Raw genomic sequence first — 24,599 nt, 5'->3', positions numbered from 1 at the left:
AAAAAAAAAAAAAAAAAAAAAAAAAGGAGCTACTCATCTTTGGTTGTTTTTTTTTTTTCCCCCTTGATTTTTAAAACTAGTGATGGGCTTGACTACATTGTGATTTTCTAGGTTTAACTACTTATCGAGATCAAATTTCACATCACACACATATTACAAATGGTCAATCGGAGCATGAAGAGAAATGCTTGCTATTTGGCCTCCTGAGTTATTTGTGTTGGAAAATTGGAAAGCTGCATGATGAGGTAATATTTTTATGAATGTTATCATAAACGGCATCAGAGCCACAGCCTAGCATTCTGACATTTGGCACTAATTATGGGCACACCACATGTCAAAAGAATTAAACATGTACATGCTAAGTGCTGCCAGGGTAGAGCTAGGGAACTCCTGACAGCCAAGCAGCAAGGAAATGAGCAACTGCCTGTGCGCTTTCTCCTCTCCAGGGTACCAGTTCTGTGTGCCCTCAAGGTGGGACAGGAGGGTGGGGAGAATGACTAAAGGGTGATTCAGAAGCACAGACTTTCACTTGAAACTAGAATTTGGAGGCATAAAGCTCCACTCCTCAGACTCCACCTCTAAAATTGTTTCATTAAAGGACTAGAGAATGAGTACATTAGGTATGGCTGAACCACATAAGTCAAGTTCACAGAATGGTCTTTTCCACATCACTTTAAAAGCATGAACTGCACACAAACTGGTTTTGTCAGTGTGTAGTTGGCTGGACCCTGACCTAAGGGAATTAAGTAGTTGTAAGCCAGTGACCCAGATTACTGGGGCAGTTAAGACTCATGACTCAGTTCAGGATCCTTTTATTTAAGTTAGGCTGGGACCTGATGACTATGCACGAACACGACTCAACCACAGTGCTGGACCCTGCATACCTGGTTTTTGTTCTCATATTGTTGTTTCGAAGTTTGGGGATGTTTTCTTTTGTTTTTGTTTTGCAGTACTGGGGATTGAACCCAGGAGTGCTCTACCACTGAACTATATCGTCACCCCCCCCCGACCTTTTTTTATGTTCAGACAGATTCGTGTTTGTTGTTCAAATGGGACAGGAAATTTCCATCCTCCTGCCTGAACCTCCCTCAGTGCTGAGATTACAAGCATCCTCCATCATGCTTAGCTGCATATTTGTTTGTCTTCACCACTGACCAGTCACTAAAGATGCCCACTCCTACTGTCAAATGCTGCCTTCCCCAGGAAGGCTTTGTTGACCCCTAAGCACATCCATACCTTCCTGGAACTCTCATCCCCAGCTCCTGCTCACTGACACACGTGACTCTCAGTATATAGCAATATAGCAGCTAATGTTTTTCTCCAGCTTCATCAACTCAAGCGTTAATTGTAGCCCAGAGGCAGGTGCTGAAAGATCACATTACTAAGTGATAAATAACACTTGAACCCAGAGCTATCTAGCTCCAAAATCTATGCTTAAACCCACGCACCTGCCCCTGGTTCTCGGCTTACAGTTTTCTTGCAATGAAAAATCATGTCCTGTGTTTCTCTGTAGCCCTCCCAGACAGATCTCAGCACTCCTGCACACAATGGCTTCTCAGTAAACCAAGTAAAATCTGGGTTAAACTTCCAGCTAAAGCCCAGATATTTAGGCCAGAAAGACCCCAAAGACCTTATGATGAGAAGCACCCTTCCTGTGGTGCTGCTCCTATGGACCCAGACACACTTGCTCAGACACAAATGGCTTCCTGAGGAGGTGGGGACAGACTGGGGCCCTCTCTTCACATTTCCTGGTCTCTTCCCACCAATAACACACTTCCTGCATCTCTCGTCCTGAGCTCAGCCCCATGAGTAGCCAAGGAGGAGTATGCCAGAATTCAAAGCTTCTCAAACCATTGGTAAAGTCTGGCCTTTTTGCTAGTGAAATGCATAGAAAATAAAAAAAATGCACTCCACATTCTAATGTAAGAAAGAGTGAACATCCTGTAATGAAACTTTTGTTTATTATGCACTCTGTGTGTGCGTGCGTGTGTACTGTGTTGTAATATCAAAATTCAAGCGACTGTAACAAGATGGTTACCGTCTCAAGCGCTGCAGCCAGCCTGCCCAGATTCAAATCCACCTTAACCTCTTAACTGCTGGGCTAACTTAGGCAGGTTCCTTAAAGTCTCTGTGCTTCAGAAGTGTAAATGACTGCACTTACCTCATAGGATTTTTACAAGAATTCAATCAACAATACACAAAACACCTATATAGGACAAGTACAGAAACAATGCCAGCCACATAACAGTGTCAGTCACATAATATCACAGCAAGAAGAGGAGACTACTGTCATCCCAATTGACCAATGGAAACTGAGGCAAAGAGAGATGCATGAGGCAGAAGAGTCAAACCGTCACCAAGTTCCCAGCCTGAACTGCCCACAGGCAACATTATACCAGATCACGAAATTTCTTCCAGCCCAAGGGCTCTTTACTAAGCCAAACACAATTACAAATATTACCTCCTACCAACATTTCACAGCTCTGTGATGAGGACTGATGAGACACTGTCTATAAAACGCTTAGAGCACCACACAGAGGAGTGCAATATAAATTCTGAATGTCATTCTGCCATTCTCATTATTATCATTAAAATGGGAAAAATGAAGAGAACATGATTTCAGCACGTCAAGTTTTAATGGGCATTGGGAATATGGCTTCTGGAAACAATTGGTTACCTTGGTGCCTACGTCTCAGATGGGCCAGCGTGGCATAAATAATGGCTAAGCTGTCAACAGTTTATTTCACAATGAACATCATCTTTCCCTCCTCGGGGCAGAGTTTATGTTTTTGGAAATAAAGCTTGGCTTGATGACAGTCTTCCAAATTTTTATTTTGATATATTGATTGTCATGGCCAATAATGAGTTGGTCTTACAGGTAGGTGAAGAAAACAATGTGGTCATTTAGCAAAAGCTCCCACCCAGCATCGACTGCAGGGGCCAGAAGCTTCTTTTGCTCTTCATGGAACTTCTCACAGAAAAACAGTCAAAGGCAAACAATTTTAAGAGTGTAGGAACCTCTGGGAGCCTCTGGGCCTAAATCTCTCCATCTGGGATGAGCACATATCTGGGGCCCTCCAAGAGCATTCCAGACTCTCTGGGAAGCCATCCTGGAGCTCCGTTCCTAAGCTGTCACTTGTATTTTTTGGAAAAGGAACTTAAAACATTTTATTTTGAATCAGGCAATAACATATAATGGAATGAACTGCAAATGTACATGCGTCTTTATAATACAGGGGAGACTTCACAGATTTTTCTACTCTGCAGAGTGCTGAACCCTAGAACCTGGATTCCCTATTTGTGTTATTTCTGTGGGGACTTGGGATAAACTTTTCAAGTTTACCCCCTTCTTGCTTCACAGAAGGAAACAGGCTGTGACTTGCTCAAAATGATGCAAGTTGATGGACCAACAAGAACTAGAACTTAGTTTTCTTTACCTCAGCCAGAATACTTTCTATACTATCACAAGGTCACTGTAGCAAACTCGTTTTTATTGAGAATCTACCACATGCCAGGCATGGCACTGGAGTCCTCCAAGTACTCCCAGTGGACAGCAAATTAACCTTTGAGGTTGGAGCTCTGTCTGACAGATGGTGGAACTGAGGACCCAGACGGATGAGTACTCTGCCCCAAGTCATACAGGCTTGCAGGTGGTACAAAAGAGATTAGAACATACAGGCCTTTTGTTGTGTTTCACAGTGTCTTTCTGTAGATTGGGAGTCTATGTTTACATACTACATTAAATTTATACTTTCTGGTATTCTTTTGTTGTCTATAGCAGTCTGGAAAATGTTCCCCTAAAATACTAGGTCCTATCTGCTAGAAACTATAGATGCTAGCTTATAAAGGAAAAGGGTATTTGCAGAAGTGATGAAGGATTTTAAGGTAAAGAGATTATCCTGGATAATCAACACAAAACCCTAAATATATCCGTTGCATTCTCAGAAGGGGGAAAATGAGAGAAATTTGACACACAGTGAGAATGCTATGGTCTGAATGTTTGTGGCTCATCATATACTGCAAACCTTATCACTAGATGATGTTATTAAAAACAACCTTTATAGATAGTGATTAGATAGCAAAGCCAGAGACTATGCCATTAGTTTGATTTCTACATTTTTAACCAAAAACTCAAGACCCAGGTAACTATACAAAAAAGAGGTTCACTTAACTCAAAAGCTAAAAGTTGAAGATTAGGAAGCCCCACCTACTTGCCTGCCAGTGAGGTCCCACCTGGCTACAGCCTACATGGTAGATGGCTATCATGGTATAAGAATGTGCCAGAGGGAGAACTCACATGGCAAAACAAGAAACCAGAGTAGTCTTGCTCTTTTTATAACAAGAACTAAGTAAGCTCAAGAAACAAGCATTCACTCCTTTAGAGGGCAAAATCCACAATTATCAAATTATCTCTCCCTAAGCCTCTCTCCACAAAGGTCCTACCACCTCTCATATTGCCACACTGAGGCCTAAGCTTCAGCACATGAACCCTTGGGGGACACATGCAAACCATATCCAAACCCTCAGAGTGCGATTAATGCACTCATAAAAGTAGCTCTGAGAGCTCTCTTGCCTCTTCCATGAGGTGAGAACACAGCAAGAAGTCATTAGTTTGCAACCTGAAAGTGGATCTTTACTAGATCTCAGCACCTTAATCTTAGAGTTCCCAGCTATTGGAATTATGGGAAATAAATTTCTGTGGTTTCTAAATTAGCTAATCTGTAGTACTTTGTTAGAGCAGCCCAGGTAGACTAAGACAGAAGAGAAGGTGACAAAAAAAAAAAAGTAGGGATGGATTCAGGGGACCTAGTCTTAAGACACTGGAGGGATGACCATAAGCCAAGTAGTGCGAGAAGCTATCAGAAACTGCAAGAGTCAAGGAATGGACTCTCTCCTGGAGTCTCTGGAGGTTCTAAGGCCCCACTTTCATCTTGATGGGCTCAGCTGGCCTCCAGAAATGTGAGAGTAGATTGCTGTTGTTTTAATCCATCAACTGTGTAATGATTTGTTGCCGCAGCTACAAGAAACTAACATATCACCCTTGCCTTCCCTGACACACTCAAGACACACTAACAAACTTAAGGCCTTGTCCTCTGAATGGGAAACTGACCCACGTCATACCTGCTCCTGTATTCCTGATGCATCCAGCTCTCAGCCAGGTCCTAAGAGGAAGGCTCGCTCGAGGTATGACAGCTGGTATGACAGATCCCGTGCAGGAAACACCACCAACAGTAGTAGCATCTATGAGGAACTGCTTTGGGGAGCATCCTCTCTTTCTAAACTTGCAGGGGGAAAAAACAGCAACTACCCCAGTGATAGAGTCTAGTTGATATTATACTCAATGGCCAATCAAAAATATTTCTGAACAAAGCTTTTTACACATTACTGGCTTTTCTTTCTTAAATAACTTTTTAAAAGACAACAAATGCACTTCATTTATTCCATACTTTCTATGGTAAATGTCCTTCACATCAAAGGTGGGATTTTTTATCTAAAGAAAGGAATCCTGGCTGAAGGCCAATATCATCTTAAGATAGCTAGAAATTTCTCAAGAGAAGAGACTGCTACCTAGAAGCAGAGGGTGTATCTCAAGCACAGCTAGAGACCTTTGTTTGCCAAGTCAAGGTTCAACTCAAACTGATTTTGTGGTGATGAAAAGCAACCCTCTGACACCTGGTCAGTGACCTGGCAGAATGAGCCAGGGTCCCAGACAGGAAATAACACACCCTGTGGATTTGACATTAACCAGATTCTACAAGTGGGGGGTCTGTGCTGCTGGTCCCTCTTCTGTGTCCGACTAACTTGCTCATACACTGAGATGGCCAGATCTGGGGAAACATCACCCAGGACTCAGCAGTGGGGATGGAGACATAACAGAGACATAACTGCTGTTAAATTAAGTTTGGTTGTCTCTATATATAATTTTAAGTTTGGTCTAAAGGATTCTTTGTACATAGTGAACTATTCTCCAACTTGATGCATAAACAGACTGGAACATATTCTTGTAACAAGTAGCTATGTCTTAGTCAATCATAGCAGCTGAGCTTCAGTCAACCATAGACAGCCAACTGTTCAAATGATGTTAAAAAAGTATATAAATGCCAAGATTTAACTAATCAAGCTATCTCTATACTTTTCAGCTTTCTGTATATCATTTCTGTTTTCTGTCCATAAATGTTCTCAGACCATGTTGCAAGCAAACCATTTGGAGTCATTTTTGGTCCTGACTGCTGCCCAATTCCAAATCACAGATAAAGACAATTAAAACATGCACAACAGATTTGTTGTAATTTTCTCTTTAAATGCTGTGCACAAAATAAAGTCGGAGAAATGACTGCACATAGCAGAGAAGAAAGTTGATGATGATGGTGTTGTTCCCAGCCAGGAGTTCCTTCTTTCTGCCCCCTGGCTTTACAATGTCTCTCCTGGGACCAACAAGGGTATGCACTTTTTTGAGGCCACACCTCTCGCTGCATGTGGTCTTGATGGCATTATCAATCACCTGTCCTAACCTCAGCATCCAGTGGGCAGATGAGCAACAAGCCAGTCTAAGAAGCTTTCATCTGTGGTAATTTGATCCTGCGTGGAGGGACCACAAAGATGGGAAAATGCCCAAAGATGATACTACCTTGTGGTGGAGCCCAGCACCAGTCAGTTTCTGTGAATTTCTGTTCCCTAGATCCCTGACCATTCTGGTTCTTTAGCCTTTCCTTGAGCTATCTCTTATACTTCCAAAAAAAATTCCTTTTCACTTCTTAACTCAGGATCGGATTTGTTGGCTTGCTGTCCAAAACTTTGGTAAAACTACCAAGTTCAAAGGTTCCACAGCCCAAGCTGTGTTTCCATCTCCCTCTCTCCCCATTCCCTAAATACACACTGGAATCACCTGCAGGCATAAATAATTCTGATGCCCAGGTCCCACCCTCTACTGAATATTTGCCATAAATGGGCAGGAGTGGAACATTATTTAACTCTCTGCAGGTGATTGTAATGTATAGTAGAGTTGACGTCTACAGCCCTTCATGATCCAGCCTTTCTATTTACCATCACCAAAACCCATAACCAATTCCATACTTGCACCCCTCAAGGTACATCTGCATGCTTGTAATGCACACCATGGCCACATCATAGGTCTCCTCCTGCTACTCCTGTTCTCAAGACTTCCATGGCTCTCTATTACCTCAAATATGTCCTCTGAATCCTGCAGCATTACTATCTACATTTGATTCAACCTACTTTTCAATCTAAATTCATCATTCACTCCCCCTTCTAGGCCCTTCTATCCTATGCAATTGCTTATTTTATGCATAAACAAGGCCCTTTCCAGTTTCAAGTGGAAATGAAGCAATTGTTTATTTTACATGACTCCTAGGAGAGCCAGAAAATGTGGTATACGGGCAGGAATCTATCAGGTTGTGCCACCAGACTGTACTGACACAAAGGTGCTGCTAACATGTGGCCCAAGATGTTACCCCCTAGTCCTTGCCTGCTCTCCCTCAGGGACACTTATTACATATTGTCCTTGTCCCCCAAAATCCATGTGGCTCCTTTCTGTTATTCCCTTCCTAATTAGAATCTCATGCCAGTTTGTGATTAGCTCAGCCAAGGTAGTAACAATGCTACCTTCCATCTGCAAAGGATCCTGGGAAAGCAAGTTTCTGGCCACTGTCTTAGGGAAGTACAACTCAAAAATATGGACTTTGTTGAACACAAGAAGGATGCTCAACAGCAGCTCAGTAACCAAAAAGCAAAACAATTTTCTCCAGACTCAGCATCACGCTTTCTTCCCTTCCATCCTCACCATACATAAAGACCATAGCTGGAACCTATCCACCTTTCAGAGCCTTCTCTCCACTCAGGGAAAGAATTTGGATGGTACGAGAGCCCGGATCAAATGCCAGTGGCTGATGACCTACACAATTCTGTAAAGTGAGGATAATTATAGCCTTATGAGTGGTGTTAGGAGAAATGAAAATGAACTATAAAGGCTGTCCTTTGACTGACTGGTCCCATGCTCGGGCAGCAGAATGATAGAACAAAAGGAAGAACAGGAAGTATTTGAACAAAGGGCCAAATGCCTCATTTTGGGATACCTCATAAGCCCCTTGAATTTTAATACAACACAAGGAAGAAGAAGTCCCTCACTCACCAATTGCTCCTGAGAATAAAATTCTCACCACCTTACATATATAGTCTTGGAGCTACATTTTTAAAACAATAAAGTAATGGGAAGTTTCCTGTACCTATATGTGGTAAAATATATTCCCACCTGTTAAACTACACAACAAGCAATTGATAGCTCTTATCACATCTGGTGAGTTTCATCATTCCCAATTCATCCTTTCCCAGTCATTTCAAGGTAAAGAACCCTCTCCAACTGCTAGGGATCATTCACCTCGTATTTCAGCATTAGGGCACTGTACTCACTGGTATCTGCTTAGAATGTAGATTCAAATTCAATTTCACCATTTCCCAGGGGATACTTATGCTGCTGGTCCATGGAACTTACTGTGAATTGAAGGTGGAGGCAACAGCTCTGGAGTGATATCCAATTAACTGCTCTATTAAAAATTCTGGAGCCAAGTACTAGCTTGCTTCATAAACAGTCACTAGCCTTTGCTCTTTACAAAGCACATTTTAAAATCTCTAGAAAGCTCCACCTCAATATTTTGATGCCCCGACTAGAAAAATATTAAGTTCCTTGAAAGGGGACAGCAAAGTCTTGATCTCTATAGATATGATTCACAGTCTAAGTTTTATTAATAGTTGGTGAGTGAACTTCCGAATGCAACAGGATGATTAGCTAGTGTGACTAGAGCAGGGTCAAGCCAGTCCAGGCAGCCTACCTGGTGGAAGTGGGCTCACAATAATGAGGAAAACGCCAGGCCCAAGAAAGAGAAGAGCTGGCTTCTACAGAAATTTCCATCCTCTAGACAGCAACCCTCAATCACTAAGGTGACCCACTTGTCACCTGTCAAGACAAACTTGAATTTGAAAAATAGTGACAACCCATCAGCTGTCTTTTAAATATAGAAAATACACAGCTGTCATTTCGACATGATATTTAATTTTTCAGCATGGCAGTATATAGAAAGTAGACTCATAAATTTCCCAGAAAACTGTGTTTCTGCTCAGTATATCCTGTCTTCCAAAGAATTATAATATATAAAGCCAAATGACTTCTGCTCTACTCACACACCCTGTGTGGAATGTTTGATTTCTAAGGTAGGGTAAATTTTTTCTCCTTCATTAGATAAAGAGGATGGCTTTTCTCTGCATGTTCAATGAACCTCATCATTTCCCTACTGGGCCCGACTCCGACTTCTGCACGCTTTTGGTTTCATAGCCAGTTAGACATTTAACAAGTACAATGGCAACTTAATGCTACAGCCTCACTTCCCAATCTCTGTCTGTCAGATTCTGGTAACACCACTGCTGGCCAACTACACAGCCACACTTGATATGTGTAAAACAGTGGGATGAGATGTCTGGAAAGCCCTCTGCCTGCCAGGATGGATGCTATACACAGTAAGTGCAAACAGGAAATGTTGTCAAGTTTCTAAGTTGGCAGAAACCCTAAAGCCAAAAAATGGTAAAGTTTGTTAGCCCAAGACATCTTTTTTATTCAGACTGTCTTCCAGCACTGTGGATGGCTTCCGTTCCCAACTACTTTTGCTATTTGAAGCTTAATAATGAAGGAGATAGTCTGGTGAGGAACACTCTGGAAAAGGCAAAACCATGCAGATATTAACAAACTCATCAGGCACATAACCAGAACCCAAGTGCCAGGCTATAAGGAGATGGATTAACCAAAAGAATGATAATTTTAAGTGTATCCCATATCATTCTCCTCTTTAATGAACAAGGTATCTAGGATTCCAAAAATACCATTGGTGGGACTTATATTTGCAAATTTTGAATTCCTGAAACATGAGTCTGAAAGTCCAGTGCACATTCCATGGTGCTCTAGGGTGCAATGAACTTCTTGCTCACTGAGCACAAATTTTCTGATCATTGATCGTTGATCATTGATCAATATATGGATGATGAGGTAGTAAATGACTGGCCCAGGCAGTCCTTAGGTAAGACTCTTTAGAGAAAAATTTCTAGAGATTAGACCTGTCTTGGAAGGTCTAACTAAAGCATGTGTTTACCGGGAAGCCCCTTAACCAGAGTTCAAAGGAGTTTTGGTTTTCTATAGCTAAACAGCAAATGATCACAAACACAGTAATTTAAGACAGCACCTATTTATTAATTAGGGCACAACATAGCTGGGACCTCTGTTCAAGGTCTCAAACTGAATGCTGAATTATTCTCCTAGGGCTCTGGGGGAAAATCTGCCTCTGAACTCACTCAAGTCCTTATATTCTTGCTGGTTCTAATTCTAAAGACTCCTTGTATTCTCTGATATGAGGTTTTCTCCATTTTCAAAGCCAGTAACAAAGAATTTCTCACTTGCGAGCTGCCTTTCATGATTTAGTCCTTTGACTTCTGACTCTGACCTCTAAACTCAAATTCAAAGGGTCATGTGATTTGTTTAAAACCACACAGAAAATTTTTCTGCTTTAAGGTTAACAGATTTGGGACTTAATTCCTCCTATAAAATCTCTTCACTACAGCACCTAGGTTACTGTTTGATGGAGTAACAAGGAGAAGGCATATATACCCTAGGCACTAGGAATTTAGGAGGCCATCTCAGAATGTGGCTTTCTACAGGGAAAGAAAAGAGAAGCAGGTAGTAGCTTCCTGCATATTATAGTTTGGGTGGGTTTCCACCATTCCAAGAATAGCAGCCACCATAATGAGGACGTAAAGTCCCTGATCACAGGAATCGCAGGTATAGTCAGGAAACGACTATGCCTCCTTCTGAGAAATATCCAAGATGGGGCATTATGCAAAGGATGATGATCACTGTAGGCTGCAGGGGTCCATGAAGCCTTCGAAGAAGCTGGGGTTTGAGATTATCGCTGAAGAATGGATAGACCGTTGTAGAACAGAAAGAACAAGTCAGGCCTACTATGAACTAGCTTTATTCCTCAGAGCTATCTACTATCTATAGCCTATTCTACATCAGAGCAATTTGGACTTCTGTGCTATGAAAGCATGAGGAACTCGGCAGAAGCAGTCACTGGCCATGGAGGTCTGTGGTAGCACCAACTCTTGGGAAAAGCAAGAACTAGGGAACTGGCCTAATGGCAAGAAGAGCTCACTGTTACCAGCTCCTCTACAAGACTAGGTCCCAATGCAGGATGTCTCTTCTTCACTCTGAAAACAACCAGACCAGTACTGCAGTGCAACAAATGCTTCTATCCAGGAGCAGCACCACAGACTGAACTGTGCTGTTTTATTCCTTAAAATTACCCTTCAGTGGCCTCCAAGGATGAATTTCAAACCCCTTAGCTATGGCCTTATCTGGAACAGGCCTACCAGGCAGGCCTCTCAACATAATACTCCCAATACCCCATGGGAGATTCTTGAAGTTTACAGTCTTTTCCTCCTTCACAAAGTGGGGCTTTCAAGATAACTGCACAGCCAAAGTAGTCAAGAAATCTAGCCTCTGGTCTCAAAATTGATCTGCAACACCCCTGTAACAGGAAGTACTTGAGTTTTCTTCCCCTGGGGCTCCTGCTTGAGGGAAATGGCTCCTAGTGACCACAATTTAAGGGGGAAATAAGAACATCTTGGTCTAATATTTTTTAAATATAAACACCTCTGAATTCTTGCAATTATCCAGAACACTCTGTAAACAAGTGAAAGTGCCTGCTAAAATATCATTTGTATGAGTGCTACCATTGCATTAACATCTTGTTTAATGAAGCTAACAAGTCCTAGGGCTCTCTGGAAATTCAGAGTTCTATGCTTAGCGAAGACTATTAAATATCACTTGAATCACTTTCATTTCATGGTTACTTCTGGAATGTACAAGGTACATATGGTTAAAACTATTATCCAGGGGCCAATTAGCACAGACAGGTCACTTTCTTAGGGGAGTGAAATCTTAAGTGTCTTCCATGATGGCCTGACATTTCAAGAGGGCTCAGTGAGATTGGATCTCTATCAAGGACAGCATCCTTAGCTTTGGGCTAACCAGGACACTTTTGAGAAATAAATTTCCATTGGAAATACATATGTCCAAGAGCAAATAGAACTTTACTTCCCAAGTCCACAATGAGGCTTGTTCATTTATTTATTTAGTTAACAAACTTTTCTTGAATATCTGCTATGTGCTGGGTACAGTGTTGAGCAAAATTAGGCATAGCTCCTGCCCTCAAGAAATAAGAAAGAGGGCAGAAACCAATAAATATTACACAATTGTAAACTAATAACAGTGAATATTATTCCAAGAGAGTTTTAACAAACTCAGAAGATGAATCAAGTTTCCTGCTGAGATCTGAGAGGAGAAGAGTAATGTGTTGAAGTACGTGAGGCTCAAGAGCTTGGAGTGAGATGGGAAAGCATTTCAGGAAGCAGAAACAACATGCACTAAGGCTTCAGGCATAACCATGTCTATTGCAGGAATTAAAGGGCAGCCAATGGGGCACAGGAATCAAGGAGTATTACGGACTAAACAGTATTCCCCCACTCCCACCCAAAAATTCATATGTTGAAGCCCTGGCCCCAAAATGTCTGTATTTGGAGATGGGGCCTTTGGGAGTAATTAAGCTTAAATGAAGTTATAGGGTAAGGCCTTAATCAGTCAAGACTCATGTTCTTGTAAAAAAAGGAAGAGACTCCACGAATGTACATGCGTGGAGAGAGCCATGTGAGCATGCAATGAGAGGTCAGCCAAGTGCAAGCCCATGGGAGATGCTGCAACCTTGATTTCCCACTCCCAGCCTCCAGACCTGTGAGCAAATAAATATCTGTTGTTTAAGCCACCCAGCCAGTTTTTGTAGTGACATCCAAAGAAGAACTAACATGAGGTGACAGAGGAACTCAACATGCTGAGCAGGCAGCCAAACCAGTGCAGGTTAATATCAAGGGTTCTAGATACAGAATAATACGAGAACCCTTGAAGCTGCTGACTGGTTTTAGTGTATCAGGGTTGAACACAGGGGTGCCAATGAGACCCTGTGGCTGCAGTGTGAAGAACAGACAGGCATCAGGGCAGGGGCAAGGCTCTGGAAACATAGTACAAAGGGAGGTGGGCATGGTAGTACACATCTGTAATCTCAACAAGAGGATCACTGTGAGTTCAAGACCAGCCTAGGCTACATAGTGAGACCGTCTTCAAAACAAATGGACAAAAAACACAAAGCACAAAGGGCCCTCTGTGAACTGATGTCCTTTAAAGTTGCCTATAAGGGGTCTACCGTCCAGCAGAGCTCAAGTGAGGCTGACCAGTATTGTATGACAAAAAGTAGAGCAACAATGACAATGTCCACCCTTCTCTGCAGTACTCGGGAAGTATCCCAGGAGTGGAAGTGGAGAGTCAGTTGCCAGGGAAGGTGGGAGAGGGAAAAGGTGATGAGAGCACAGAGGATCTAAGTGGTGGGTTAGGGGAGTTTGTTCACTAAGGCAGGACAGTGGGCTCTTTAATTGCCAATTCCATATTCTTCCTGTGTGCTGCCTCAACTCACAAATGGCTTGTATTCTGAGCAGTTTTAGCATTAATAAGCTGAATACTCTGCTCAGCGAAGGCTTCTGCTGCCTGATTATACTCTCGCAGCCCCCATGAGGCATGCAACTAAGACAGAGGAACAGGCTTGCTAATGAATGGAGTCTGGGATTCCAATATTCCCTTCCTCAGGAACTATGCGTCTCTCCAACAGAGAAATGAAATCTTTGAGACAGCCTGATTATACAAATAAAGCAGCGTTATTATATTTGTCTGCCAGGCTGATCACAGGACATTTGCAATTTATGACAGATATCACAAATATAAAAATAAATATAAAATATCATTTATTACAGCCACAACTACATCATAAAGGGAAGAAGAAAATAGAGCCAATAATCTGAATATTTGAGGAAAAACTTTTTCCTGATATATACAAACATTTGAGATAAAATACTATCTTACACTAAAAAGTCACTAATTTAATTTTGGCGATATTTCCTGAGAGATTAGGTTGACATCCTTTTACACAACAGAAAAAGCTTTTGCTAGGAAAATTAATGGTGAAATCATGATTGTAAAACCTGTATTGAAATTATTCAAGAAGAACTATTAAAAGATTCTTAGGGCATTTTAAGAAGAATTTTCAAGAAACAATTTTATGTAATCCTTGCTATACACTAGGATATAGAGATTGGTTTTTAAACTAATTATATTCTTGGTTATGGCTCGGATATAAAGTACTAAATTTCATGAACACGGAGCTGAAGACGCACATGGATCAAATACCAAGAACTGACAAACGAAGGTCAGTCCAAATTAAACCATCTAATAGTAGAATAAAGCCAGGTTCAGTGGTACATGACTGTAATTCTAGCTACCCAGAAGGCTGAGGCAGAAGGATCACAAGTCCGTGGATAGCTTGGAAAATTTAGCAAGACCTTGTCTCAAAATAAAAATAAAAAAAGGAAATAGTAGAAGAATGGGAAGGTTGACAATAATGATTCTTGCACACGTGCTCCAATGAGGGTAATTTCAATAGTAAAAAATATGAGACGCCCTTGGGAGAAAGACTTCTTTATAACCTTGCTGGGAAAATCAAGAACAGAGATTATCCTATAGCTCCATCAGAAAATTTATGTCCTCAAAAAGAAACACTTGATTCATTCTGAATAATTACTATAAGAATTAACACAGTCATAATTATAAACTATATTCATAAAATACAAGTTTCTTTTCATAATTTCAGTTTCAAGTCCCAATCAAATGTCTTTAAAACACGAAGTTTTGGAGCCCATTTTAAGGGAACTGACATTAAGAGTTCTTTTCAGGGACCGATTGCACTCAGATAAAGAGCCCAATAGACAACATATCAGCTGGCTCTCTTTTTTTCTCTCTCACCCTCACCCTTTTTGGCTTGGCCTCTAAATCTGAAATATAACACCAGGCATGGTGGCACACACCTGAAATCCCAGCACTCAGGAGGCTCAGGTACTATGACCCTGGGCTGCGTAGTAAGTTCAAAGTCAGCCTGAACTCCATAGCAAGACCCTATTTCAAACAAACAAACAAAAATGAAATAAAATAAATCTAGACTCTAAAAACACAAAGGACAGGACTGTGATGTTACATGTTTCCGATCTTGTTTTTCCCCACTGGCGCACTCCATCAATACTTAAATGTAGTCCTTGACAGTAGCAACTCTCACCCATTTTCCACCCAAATTCACGTGATGGGTGATGATAACATTCAATATATTCTCCCATGGGCAACCCAAGTTGATGGACAATCCTTTCCATTGGGTGTCATTCCTTCCCTTGCCCCCTGACTTGGGATAGCAAATCCGAATGTAAAAGAAGACAATTATCATAGTGTCAGAATCTTCTATGAGGTTCCTTTAACTTTGTACCTTCAAGATTATCTGTAAAATTCCTTCTTCATAACTACTTTTTTTGGGGGTGGGGGTTTGAGACAGGGTCTCACTATGTAGTTGACACTAACCTGGAACTCACTATGTAGCCCAGGTTGGTCTTGAATTCACAGCAATCCTCCTGCCTCATCCTCCTGAGTGCTGGGATTACAGGTATGCACCACCACGCCCGGCCCTTCATAACTACTATTAAAGTCACTTGCTGCCCTCTAGGAGGTATCTGTGATGTTGTCTCAACTATACCATGTCCCTGAAAGTTACAAATTAAAATTAATTTAAAACCTCTCCATTGTTCCACTTTGAGTGGACCTAACAGGAAGCCACAGGTTCGTGTGCCTGGATTAGAGGCTCATTTGAGACTCCTTCGGGGTCAGTGTTTAGAAAGATAGACATGAAAGAGAAAGCATAGTCTGGGAAGGCCTTGCACGAAAGGAAAGCTCATTTTTCACACCCTCAACAACCAAGAGACAAATAGCCACATCCACTAGTGCCTCTTCTCCATAAGAGGTCAAAATCCAGACCAGCAACCTGTGCTCTGACACTGGTCGTGTATTACCATGGCCACACAAGCTATGACCACGGAACTGGAAAAACCCTAACCCTGATTTCTCACTGAGCTAATGAAGGACAGGAAGAGGCACTCGCCTTTCCAGGAATGTTCACTTATGTATTAATTTTTCTCTTGCAAAGAGTTCCAGATTTGTTTTCATTCTTCTCCAGACCAGTACCTCAACTCAACTGGGGCACAATGGTGAAAGATGCAGAAAGGAAACTTGATATCTTCTACATGGATTTCCTCATGTTGGGATGAATTTATACTGAAATTAAATGATACAGAAGTTATAAATTTTAACAACAAGGGGGAATAAACTTTTTTTATTACCTCAAGAACTCCAAAGACATCTTGTGCTATGTTGTCATTTACATTTCACATTAAATTCAAAATATGTTTGAGATGAGCAAATATTTGCTTTAATTTGATCCATCTGTTAAATGAAATACTAAAAAGACAGCTAAATCACAATATTAAATTCAGCAATTTGTAAACAATTTATATATTCATTTGTTCTGAGTTAAAAATGCCCCAAAGCACAAGTTTTATGAAATGCACAAAGTAAATTGCATTATACTAGTCTGATAGATGCAGAACATGATTTCTTCTTCTTTGGTCCATTAATTTATTTCCTAACTTGAATTAATTAGGGAGGGTCCCATTTTTAAAAGTTCTTTGAAACTCATTGGGAGAAGGAGACATTTCCACGAACAGCTTTGAAAACCTACTGCACAGGAAATGGGCTAAATACAAATGGTAAACTTTCCTAAGACACTGTCAAACATTGAGCACCTGATTGCTATTCAGCAATCTTAAGGCTGGGAACACAGAGGGTGATTAACACAGTAGTTGTTTCAAGAGAGAAGGAAAGAGCTAGGAGCAAAGGATAACAGCAGCTGTGAGGACAAACTCACTCCACGCACTTATAATACTAACCCAAGATGATCTCCAAGGTCCTATCCATCTCTAAGTCAAATCTATCATGCTCTGGTTTTATACTGCCAAATGGCAGTGGACTTTAACTTGGAACACCCACTGGGAAAAGAACAGATATATATGCAGATAAATTTTTTTAAATGCAGACATTGGTCAGAGAACAAAGGTAAATCAATCATTTTTCCTTTGATCAAAGGCGACATTAATTCCTCAATTAGATTGAGAGGAATTTCTTTGTTCCGCGGGGGGGAGGGGAGGCTGTGCTGGAGAGCAAACCCAGATATTTGCAAAATCTAGGCAAGCAGTCTACCACTGACCTACATGCACCCACCACAGCCCACCACTTCCTAATTCTTGTCTACCCTCTAATGCTTTATTGCCCTATGAGAGAGAGAGAGAGAGAGAAATTCATCATTTACATTACTGTATATATTACTGCTAACAGTTCAAGGCAAGCCTAAGTAGGTGGGGAATACATTCCAAGAGCTAGCCTTTCCACAAACATTTGAGCTTTAAGCAAGTGCAATATCCATTCCATATTTTGGGCAGCAGCCATGGGGAAACAAAGGCTGAGATGGGCTCAGGGTCCTTCCCATGCCTACAGATGAAGTTGCCTGCCAGGACTTCCTACTCTAGCTTCAAGTGAAGCTGGCCCAAGGGAGCAGCAACACCAGCAGTCTAATCTAGGAAGCACCTTGTTTTGGAAGCCCTGCCTTATTTCACTTTCTCTCACTACAAGCCTACGAACGTCATGGCCAGACACTCTCAAAAGCAGAGTGGGAATCTTGGAGTTGCACTTAACAATAAGATTTTGATCTGCCTCCTCTAAGCCTCCAGTTCCTCCTCTATAAAATGCAAGCATAAAACTACCCAGCATAGCCCCTGCTGCGGCGTAGTAACCAAACTTTCCATGCCCCTGCTCTCATTTTGCTCACTTAGATTAAAATCAAGTCAGCTGTGCACAAATATGCCCGAGGGTGGGAGTAGCACTGATACAGACCCATAGATCCACGTGCCTTCCAATTTTCTCCTCTAACTCCTGCCCCTGGAACTAGTTACTCAGGTTTCCCACACCAAAGCAAACAGCACCATGACTGATTCTTTTTCCTGGCACACCACACTAGCAAGGGGAGAGGGGAGAAGGAAGCAATGTTTGTCGTATCAACTTCTCCTTGATTCACACTCACGTATCCTTGATATTATTTTTTTCTTGTTTTAGCTAAAAAAAATAATACTTTAAAACCCTTGGCTTATACATACCTTGTGTCTACAGTAATCCCTACCTCCCAGAAGACAGGGACAAAGCCCCTCTTTTGAAGGTTTTTGGGACCTTACAGATCCTGGGACTCCCTTGAAATATTCCCTGTAATCCAGAAATGGCCTCAACTTTATACACTTGTATCAAAACAAACTTTGGAAAGCAAACAACTCTTTGCATGGGAATTGGTTACTTTCGACAATCAGTCCAGCCCCACAAATCTGCCAAGTTGCATTTTTCTGAACCGAACAGTCCATACTGCCATGTTTTGGTAAGAAAGTCCACACTGTTTTGGTAAGAAACAGATCTATTGCCACAGAAACCCAAGCTCTACCCCAGGGAAAGAGTGTCTCAGAGCTCCAGTTTCCTAAATCAGGTAGGTGGATCACTCTGGGGGAATAAGACATCAGCCTGGCTTCTCCAAAAGAGAAAACTGGGAACACAAGCTAACTGCCTGAAACAGACTCTCATAGAGTGAGACACGGTGCTCCATTTACCTCTGCAGAACCATTTCACAAGGGACTCTCACCTGCCCTGCATGAACGGTTTAGTCCCTCACATTTCCCACCATTATCATCCCCATTTTACCCAAGATAGTTTTGTGTGACTTGCCCTGAGGTCACACAGATGTGGTTTTCAGACTTCCTGCCTCTTGGTCTGGTGTTCTTTCCTCTATCACCAACCACAAACCCCCAAAATATAAAGCAGAAATGCCAGACACCCAGATCAAGGTCAATACCCTCTGCTAGAACCTTCCACTTCAGTGAATTTAAATTTATACTTCTAGGGCAAGACTTCGGGTAAAGAGGACCACAGGAAATGGCCAGGTGGGTGGTGGGCAGGTCACCCACTCAGGGACTCACTCAGGAAGATGATGATCTGCCTCCTGGCAGTCCGGCTTTCCTCGCTCTCAGCCTTTCTCAGTTGCACCTGCCCGGTCCCAGCCACTGTGCCCAGCTTGCTCCTCATGATCACCTGCATCATGTTCCAGCACATGAAAGTCACAGCGAGCAAGACCAAGAGGTAGAGGACAAATGCACCAAAGATGCTGGACTGGAACACGGTCCAGCGGCTGGAGAGATTGGTACAGATGGACATGTTGGAAGCCTCTGGGTGCTCCTGGTGGCGGTTACGGGAGCGGTTGCAAGGGAAGACCGGGTGAGTAGGCACATGCACCAGGGGGTACTCAATACCCATGGCAAAAAGCAAGGGCAATGCCACCAGGGCAGAGGTGACCCAGACGAAGGCAATCAACAGTTTCACCTGGCAGGGTCCTGACATGGCCTTATACCTGAAGGGGTGACAGATAGCAATATAGCGCTCGAAGCTAAGCGTCAGCACATGGAGCAGCGTGGCGTAGCTGCAGGTCTCGAAGAGGAAAGTGTGAAGCTTGCAGGACAGGGCGTCGCTGGGGGTGGTCAGAGGGTTCCAGATGATGCTGTAGAACTCCATTGGCATCCCAATGAGGAAGACCAAGATGTCGGAGCACGCCAGGCTCACCATGTGATCGGTCACCTCCTTCTGCAGGTAGCCTTTCTTTTGCAACACCTGGGTAACCCGGATGGTGATGCTGTTCCCCAGGATGCCCACAACAAAGATGATCAGGTACACCAGGAAGAGGGTGATTTTGATCCAGGTGGCCACCTCAAATTCAGGGACATGGTCGTGATCGATGATTTGGGAGCAGTCATTGCCGGATTCACTGTGTGAAGCCATGAGGGACAGCCACACCACCAGGTCCAAAGACGTCTGAACTTTGCTTTCTCCTCCCAACAGAAGTTCTTGTCTGCAACTCAGAACGCTGGACTGGACGTAGATTTTCTCTCACTTGAGTTCTCTGGGCAAAAGTAATTTAGCACTTCAGGCGCTTTTACGGACGCTTCCGGGAGCAATCCACTTTAGGAGAGGCCAGAAGTGCCCGGGGGTGGAGTTTGGGGCTGAGAGGGTAGGAGTGAGGCGGGGATAGGCAGCGGAAGGCGGGTCTGACGTCCCCGCCCCTCCGAGGGTACCCCGCAGTCCCGCGCCCCGCTCCCCTGCGCCTCCAGCTCCAGCCCCCTGGAACTTGCAGCCCAGGCCGGCCCTCCAGTCCTTCTCCCGAGCTGCGGAAAGCAGGGTAGTGAGCGGTCAATCATTAACCACAGCAAACTGTACTCTGAGGCCGGACTGCAGATCCAGCCTAGTGGCGGGGTTTGACTCAACACATAGTCACGGTCAGGGGAAGACAGGTGGCCCCACCTCCCCCGCCGCCCTGCAGTTCCTGCCCCGCCAGCCGCTGGGGTCTCTGCCTCTGCAGCCTCCAGAGGGGTGCAGCCCGCGGAGCTGGAATGCGCTCCTGGTGCTTGCGGGCTTGGAGAAAGATACCTTCTCCTCCCCACAACGCCATACACTCCCACAACTGTCCAGGGCCCCTCAAATGCCAGGTCATGGCCACTTTGGATGGCTCGCCCTGTGCTCCTGCCTTCGCCTCCTCTGCCCGCCCAGCCGCCTGGGGAAGCTAGCGAGTGCTCTCCCCAGGTGCTCTGCCTTTAGGGAGGGCAGGGTGTTTACAGAGAAGGAGCGGAATCAGCCCCTACCACGCCAAGGGGATCCGAATAAAATCTCCGACTTTGTGATGCGCGGCCCTTGCCTTGGCTTCCCGCTGGGGACCGAAGAGAGTGGGGTCCCTCCTTTCAGTTTCAGTCTGCCAGCGCTTGAGGCGCCTGGGAGTCTTTAATTGGGACCATGCATATGGATGAGGACGGCGCAGCCTCCTTGACCCGGGAGCAGGGAGCTATGCTCCCAGCAGCCAGGAAGGCCTAGCAGGCTTCGAGCTGTCCCAACAGGGCCACCGCACACAAAACAGTGTGAGGATCAGGCTTTAATGGGCCCGTTTTCATCGTACTCCAAGATCAGAAGGAATGGCGGTAGTCAGAGGGAGAGGGAAGGTGTCCTAGGCCCTGTAAACACCCAGTAGTACACGGTGTCTCCAGACATGGCTAAGTGGGGGGACAGGGGGTGTAAGTCGAGAACCACTGCATTGAAGCAAGAAAACAGAAAATAGATCCCCTCCCCAGCACAAGCTGATGTGAGTCTTGGGGTATCCAGAGGACAGGTGCTTCCCATAGCCACAAAAAAGTGACAGCAAGATGTCCTATATGTGCAACCTAAAAAAAAAAAAGCGAATACATAGCATTGGAATAAGGGAAGTTACCTGGGACAGGGAGGGAGAGGAAGTACGCGACCTACAGGTCAAAGGACAGGAAGTTGTAGCTGTGAGGTGAATAAGTCTAGAGATCTAACGTGCACCAGGAGGACTACAGATCATAGGGAACATTTGCTAAGAGAACAGATTGAGGTGCAGCACTTACACATTACTCTGGAAGGTGGCTGATGCCCAACTATAGAAATAATTTCACTATATATGTCAGAACACCATTGTGTACATCTTAAAAACATACTAGTGGGGGGGGTTGGAAATTAACAGGAATTTCACCCCTGAGCCTACACTCCTATCCCCTAACAGGAGGGGCTCCGGGAGTACAACAGGTGCCACGAAATGTGTCCTGAGTGTTACACTCAGGAATATGTGGGCCATGTTTTCTTGGCAGGAATTCTTGATCTTCTTTTATCTGATTTTCTTTCTTTCTTTCTTTCTTTTTCTTTTTTTTTTTCTTTTCCTGGTATTTAAGATTGAACTTAAGGCATTCACCCTGTGTGGCAACCCAGGCCTTTTCCCTTTTAAAATTCTTTGATACAGTATTGTTAAATTGCTCAGTTGCCCAGGCTGAGCCTGAACTTTTAATCTTTCCACCTCAGCCTCTCAGAGTGCTGGAATTATAGGTGTGCACCACACTGGATGTGGATTATGTAATATTTAATTATCTAGCTGTATGGCCACCAGATCTGTATAATAGCTTCATATGTAGGGTCTGGGATCTATCCCAGGGGTTCCACTGCCTGCCTCACAAGTGCAAAATCCTGAGTTCGATCCCCGGCACCCAAAGATAAAAAAATTTTAAAAAAATAACTTAATCTGTGACTATAGTGTGTCCTCTTTTTCTTTGTTAAATAACAAGCTCCAAAGCCAAGTAATGTATCTTTTAGACATGTATTCTCTGACTCTCCATAGCACCCTAAATAATGTATTTTGCTAGAGGCCTCCCCACTCCTTCATGTGCTATTTGTTTGACTTTCTTGCTAGCAGAGAAACTTCTAACTTACTTCCTGTTGGTGCACTCTTCTCAGCTAACTGCTCTTCTTCTACAATGTTTATAGAGCAACAAGATAGAAAGTGAGTCCGGTTCCTAGATTTTCCTAACTCTATTTAGAACCCTGAAAGGGCTCCTCTACAGAAAGAAACCCCTAGTTGTTTACTATCCCAAACCACTAAGGAGAAGAAGGTCTAAACTGGGTGGTTCCACACACCTGTGGAGGCTGATGCAGGAGGGTTACTGAAAATTCAAGGCCAGCCTGAACTAAACAATAAGTTCAAGGCCAGCCTGAATGATATAGTGAGACTCTTCTCAAAAGAAGAAGGGGTGGGGGAGTCTAGGCCAGGTCCATGGACTTCCAATACACACACAGAGACTTCTGGGAAATGGCACACTGTAAGCAGCAACAAATCAACTTCTCAAAGATTCAGAATCCAGACCCTGGAAAATAACAACTTGGGGAAGGAAAGGAGGGAAGTGGAACCCAGCACCCAGGAAGTATCTGATTAGAGAATTGGAGCCCACAGAGAAAGTGAATAGATAGTCCTCAACATAAAAAAAAAAAAGAAGAGGCAATCTGTACCTTCTCTCTGGGTCCTGGCATGAGAAAGGAGATCGAATCTATAGAGACATAGTGAAAGCAAGTATTTCCAGAACTCCAGGGAGAAAGGAGGCAGTAAAATGGATCATTAAATGCTGTACACTACAACAGCTGAAGAGTGACTCCAGTCCAAGTGACTGCTGGGTGCCATGGAGACAGGGCTTGGTCAGAGCCACTTTAGGGATGGGCCTACTGAACCTGGGACTCAGAGCAGCGATGAGTTGGCTTCAGCTCAGGGCTCCCAGTGATAAAATCCCATGGTGAATGGATGAAGGACAATGATAGAGATATCCGACCACAGGAGCTGTGCTCAGGCCAGCAAGAGACATCCAGAGGGTTATAAGCTAAATGACTCAGGTCCCCGCCCTATGACTAGAGGCCAGGATCACCTTGCATTTCTGTGGATTTGAAAGTACCAGATCCAGCACCCTGTCTTGATCCTACTGCAGGCTTGCTGGGATTGTCCAGCATGGATTTGGACTCTGACTGCCTCCTTTGTCAGCCAGCGAGAGCAGAGTCACACCCTGAATTAGACAGTACCACAAAACTGTAGACCCCAGATGATAATCACAGAATATTTTCTTTCTTTTCTTTTTCTTCACTTTTGAGGTTTTTTGCCCCTTAGTTTGGTTCCTAGTTTTTGTTAGTGTGAACATTGTTTTTATTTTTCGTTTTCTTTTGTTCTTATTTCTGTTTTCCCCTCTTTCTTTCCCTCCTGTCTTCTTCACCAGTTTTCTGAAGCTAGGGTAATCTTCTTTAGTCCTCAGCCTTGCTTCTAATCTCTTTCTCTTATTTCTCTATTTTTTTTTCCTCTTATCACCCTTAAATTTTCTCCCCTGAGGGTAGAAGCTCTCTTTTGAGTGGATATATATATATCTATATATATATATACTATATATAACTTTCTGATTTGTCTTAGATTTTGTTATATGTCTTGCACTTATGATTAAAGGCAGCAAATTAATAGTTATCACAGTTTGTCATTTCCCAGTTTGTGCTATTATTATTATTATTATTATTATTACTGATTTTACTTCTTTAGTCAAGGTCACATAGTTGTTGTGGTCAGTTGATCTTCTTTGTATGCCAATATATAGATTATCTGGGGTCATAAACAATACTATAGTCCAGCACTCTAGAACTTGGTGCTAGGCCAAACAGGCAGTGACTTTTCATCCCTAAGAAATAGAAGAGTCAGGATCCTGGGACAGACTCAAAAGCCAGGTAAACCTAGAAGACATCTCTGAAAAGTAGTCATTTCCTAAAAAGGTCTCAATACTACTAATAAAGCTACTAATGATAAACAACTCACAACACTCAATACAGAAAACAAATTAAAAAAAAAAAAGGAAGTGAGAACATACAAGCAAGATACAAGCCATAACCCTAATTTTCTTAAGGCAAATCAAGGAAGCACTGAAGTGGAAGAAATTAAAAGCCACACAGCTGAATTGTAGAAATGTAGCAGCAGAAGCAACAAAACAGGTAAACAAGTTTCTTGACAACTCCAAAGCAAAGATAGAGATGATGACCATAATGAAAGAAATGGTTTGTGAATCTAGAATAGATTCAG

At 43.0% G+C, this 24,599-nt stretch overlaps 1 protein-coding gene across 1 annotated transcript in view; it reads right to left on the bottom strand.

Annotated features, from left to right (window-relative positions):
• Gpr39 (G protein-coupled receptor 39) overlaps positions 1-20,348 on the bottom strand; it is a 194,944-nt gene extending 174,596 nt beyond the window's left edge. Inside the window, exon 1 of the mRNA XM_010606213.3 lies at positions 19,099-20,348. Coding sequence (XP_010604515.1) covers positions 19,099-19,951 — 853 coding nt within the window. The 5' untranslated portion in view covers positions 19,952-20,348. The remainder of the gene's footprint in view (positions 1-19,098) is intronic.
• Between the last annotated feature and the right edge of the window lie 4,251 nt (positions 20,349-24,599).

The sequence above is a fragment of the Fukomys damarensis genome, unplaced genomic scaffold (genome assembly GCF_012274545.1).
Source record: "Fukomys damarensis isolate Sample0158 unplaced genomic scaffold, DMR_v1.0_HiC HiC_scaffold_29, whole genome shotgun sequence".
Taxonomy (NCBI): Eukaryota; Metazoa; Chordata; class Mammalia; order Rodentia; family Bathyergidae; genus Fukomys; species Fukomys damarensis.
Note: the sequence above shows the minus strand (reverse complement) of the source record. Positions and strands in the feature narration are given on the sequence as shown.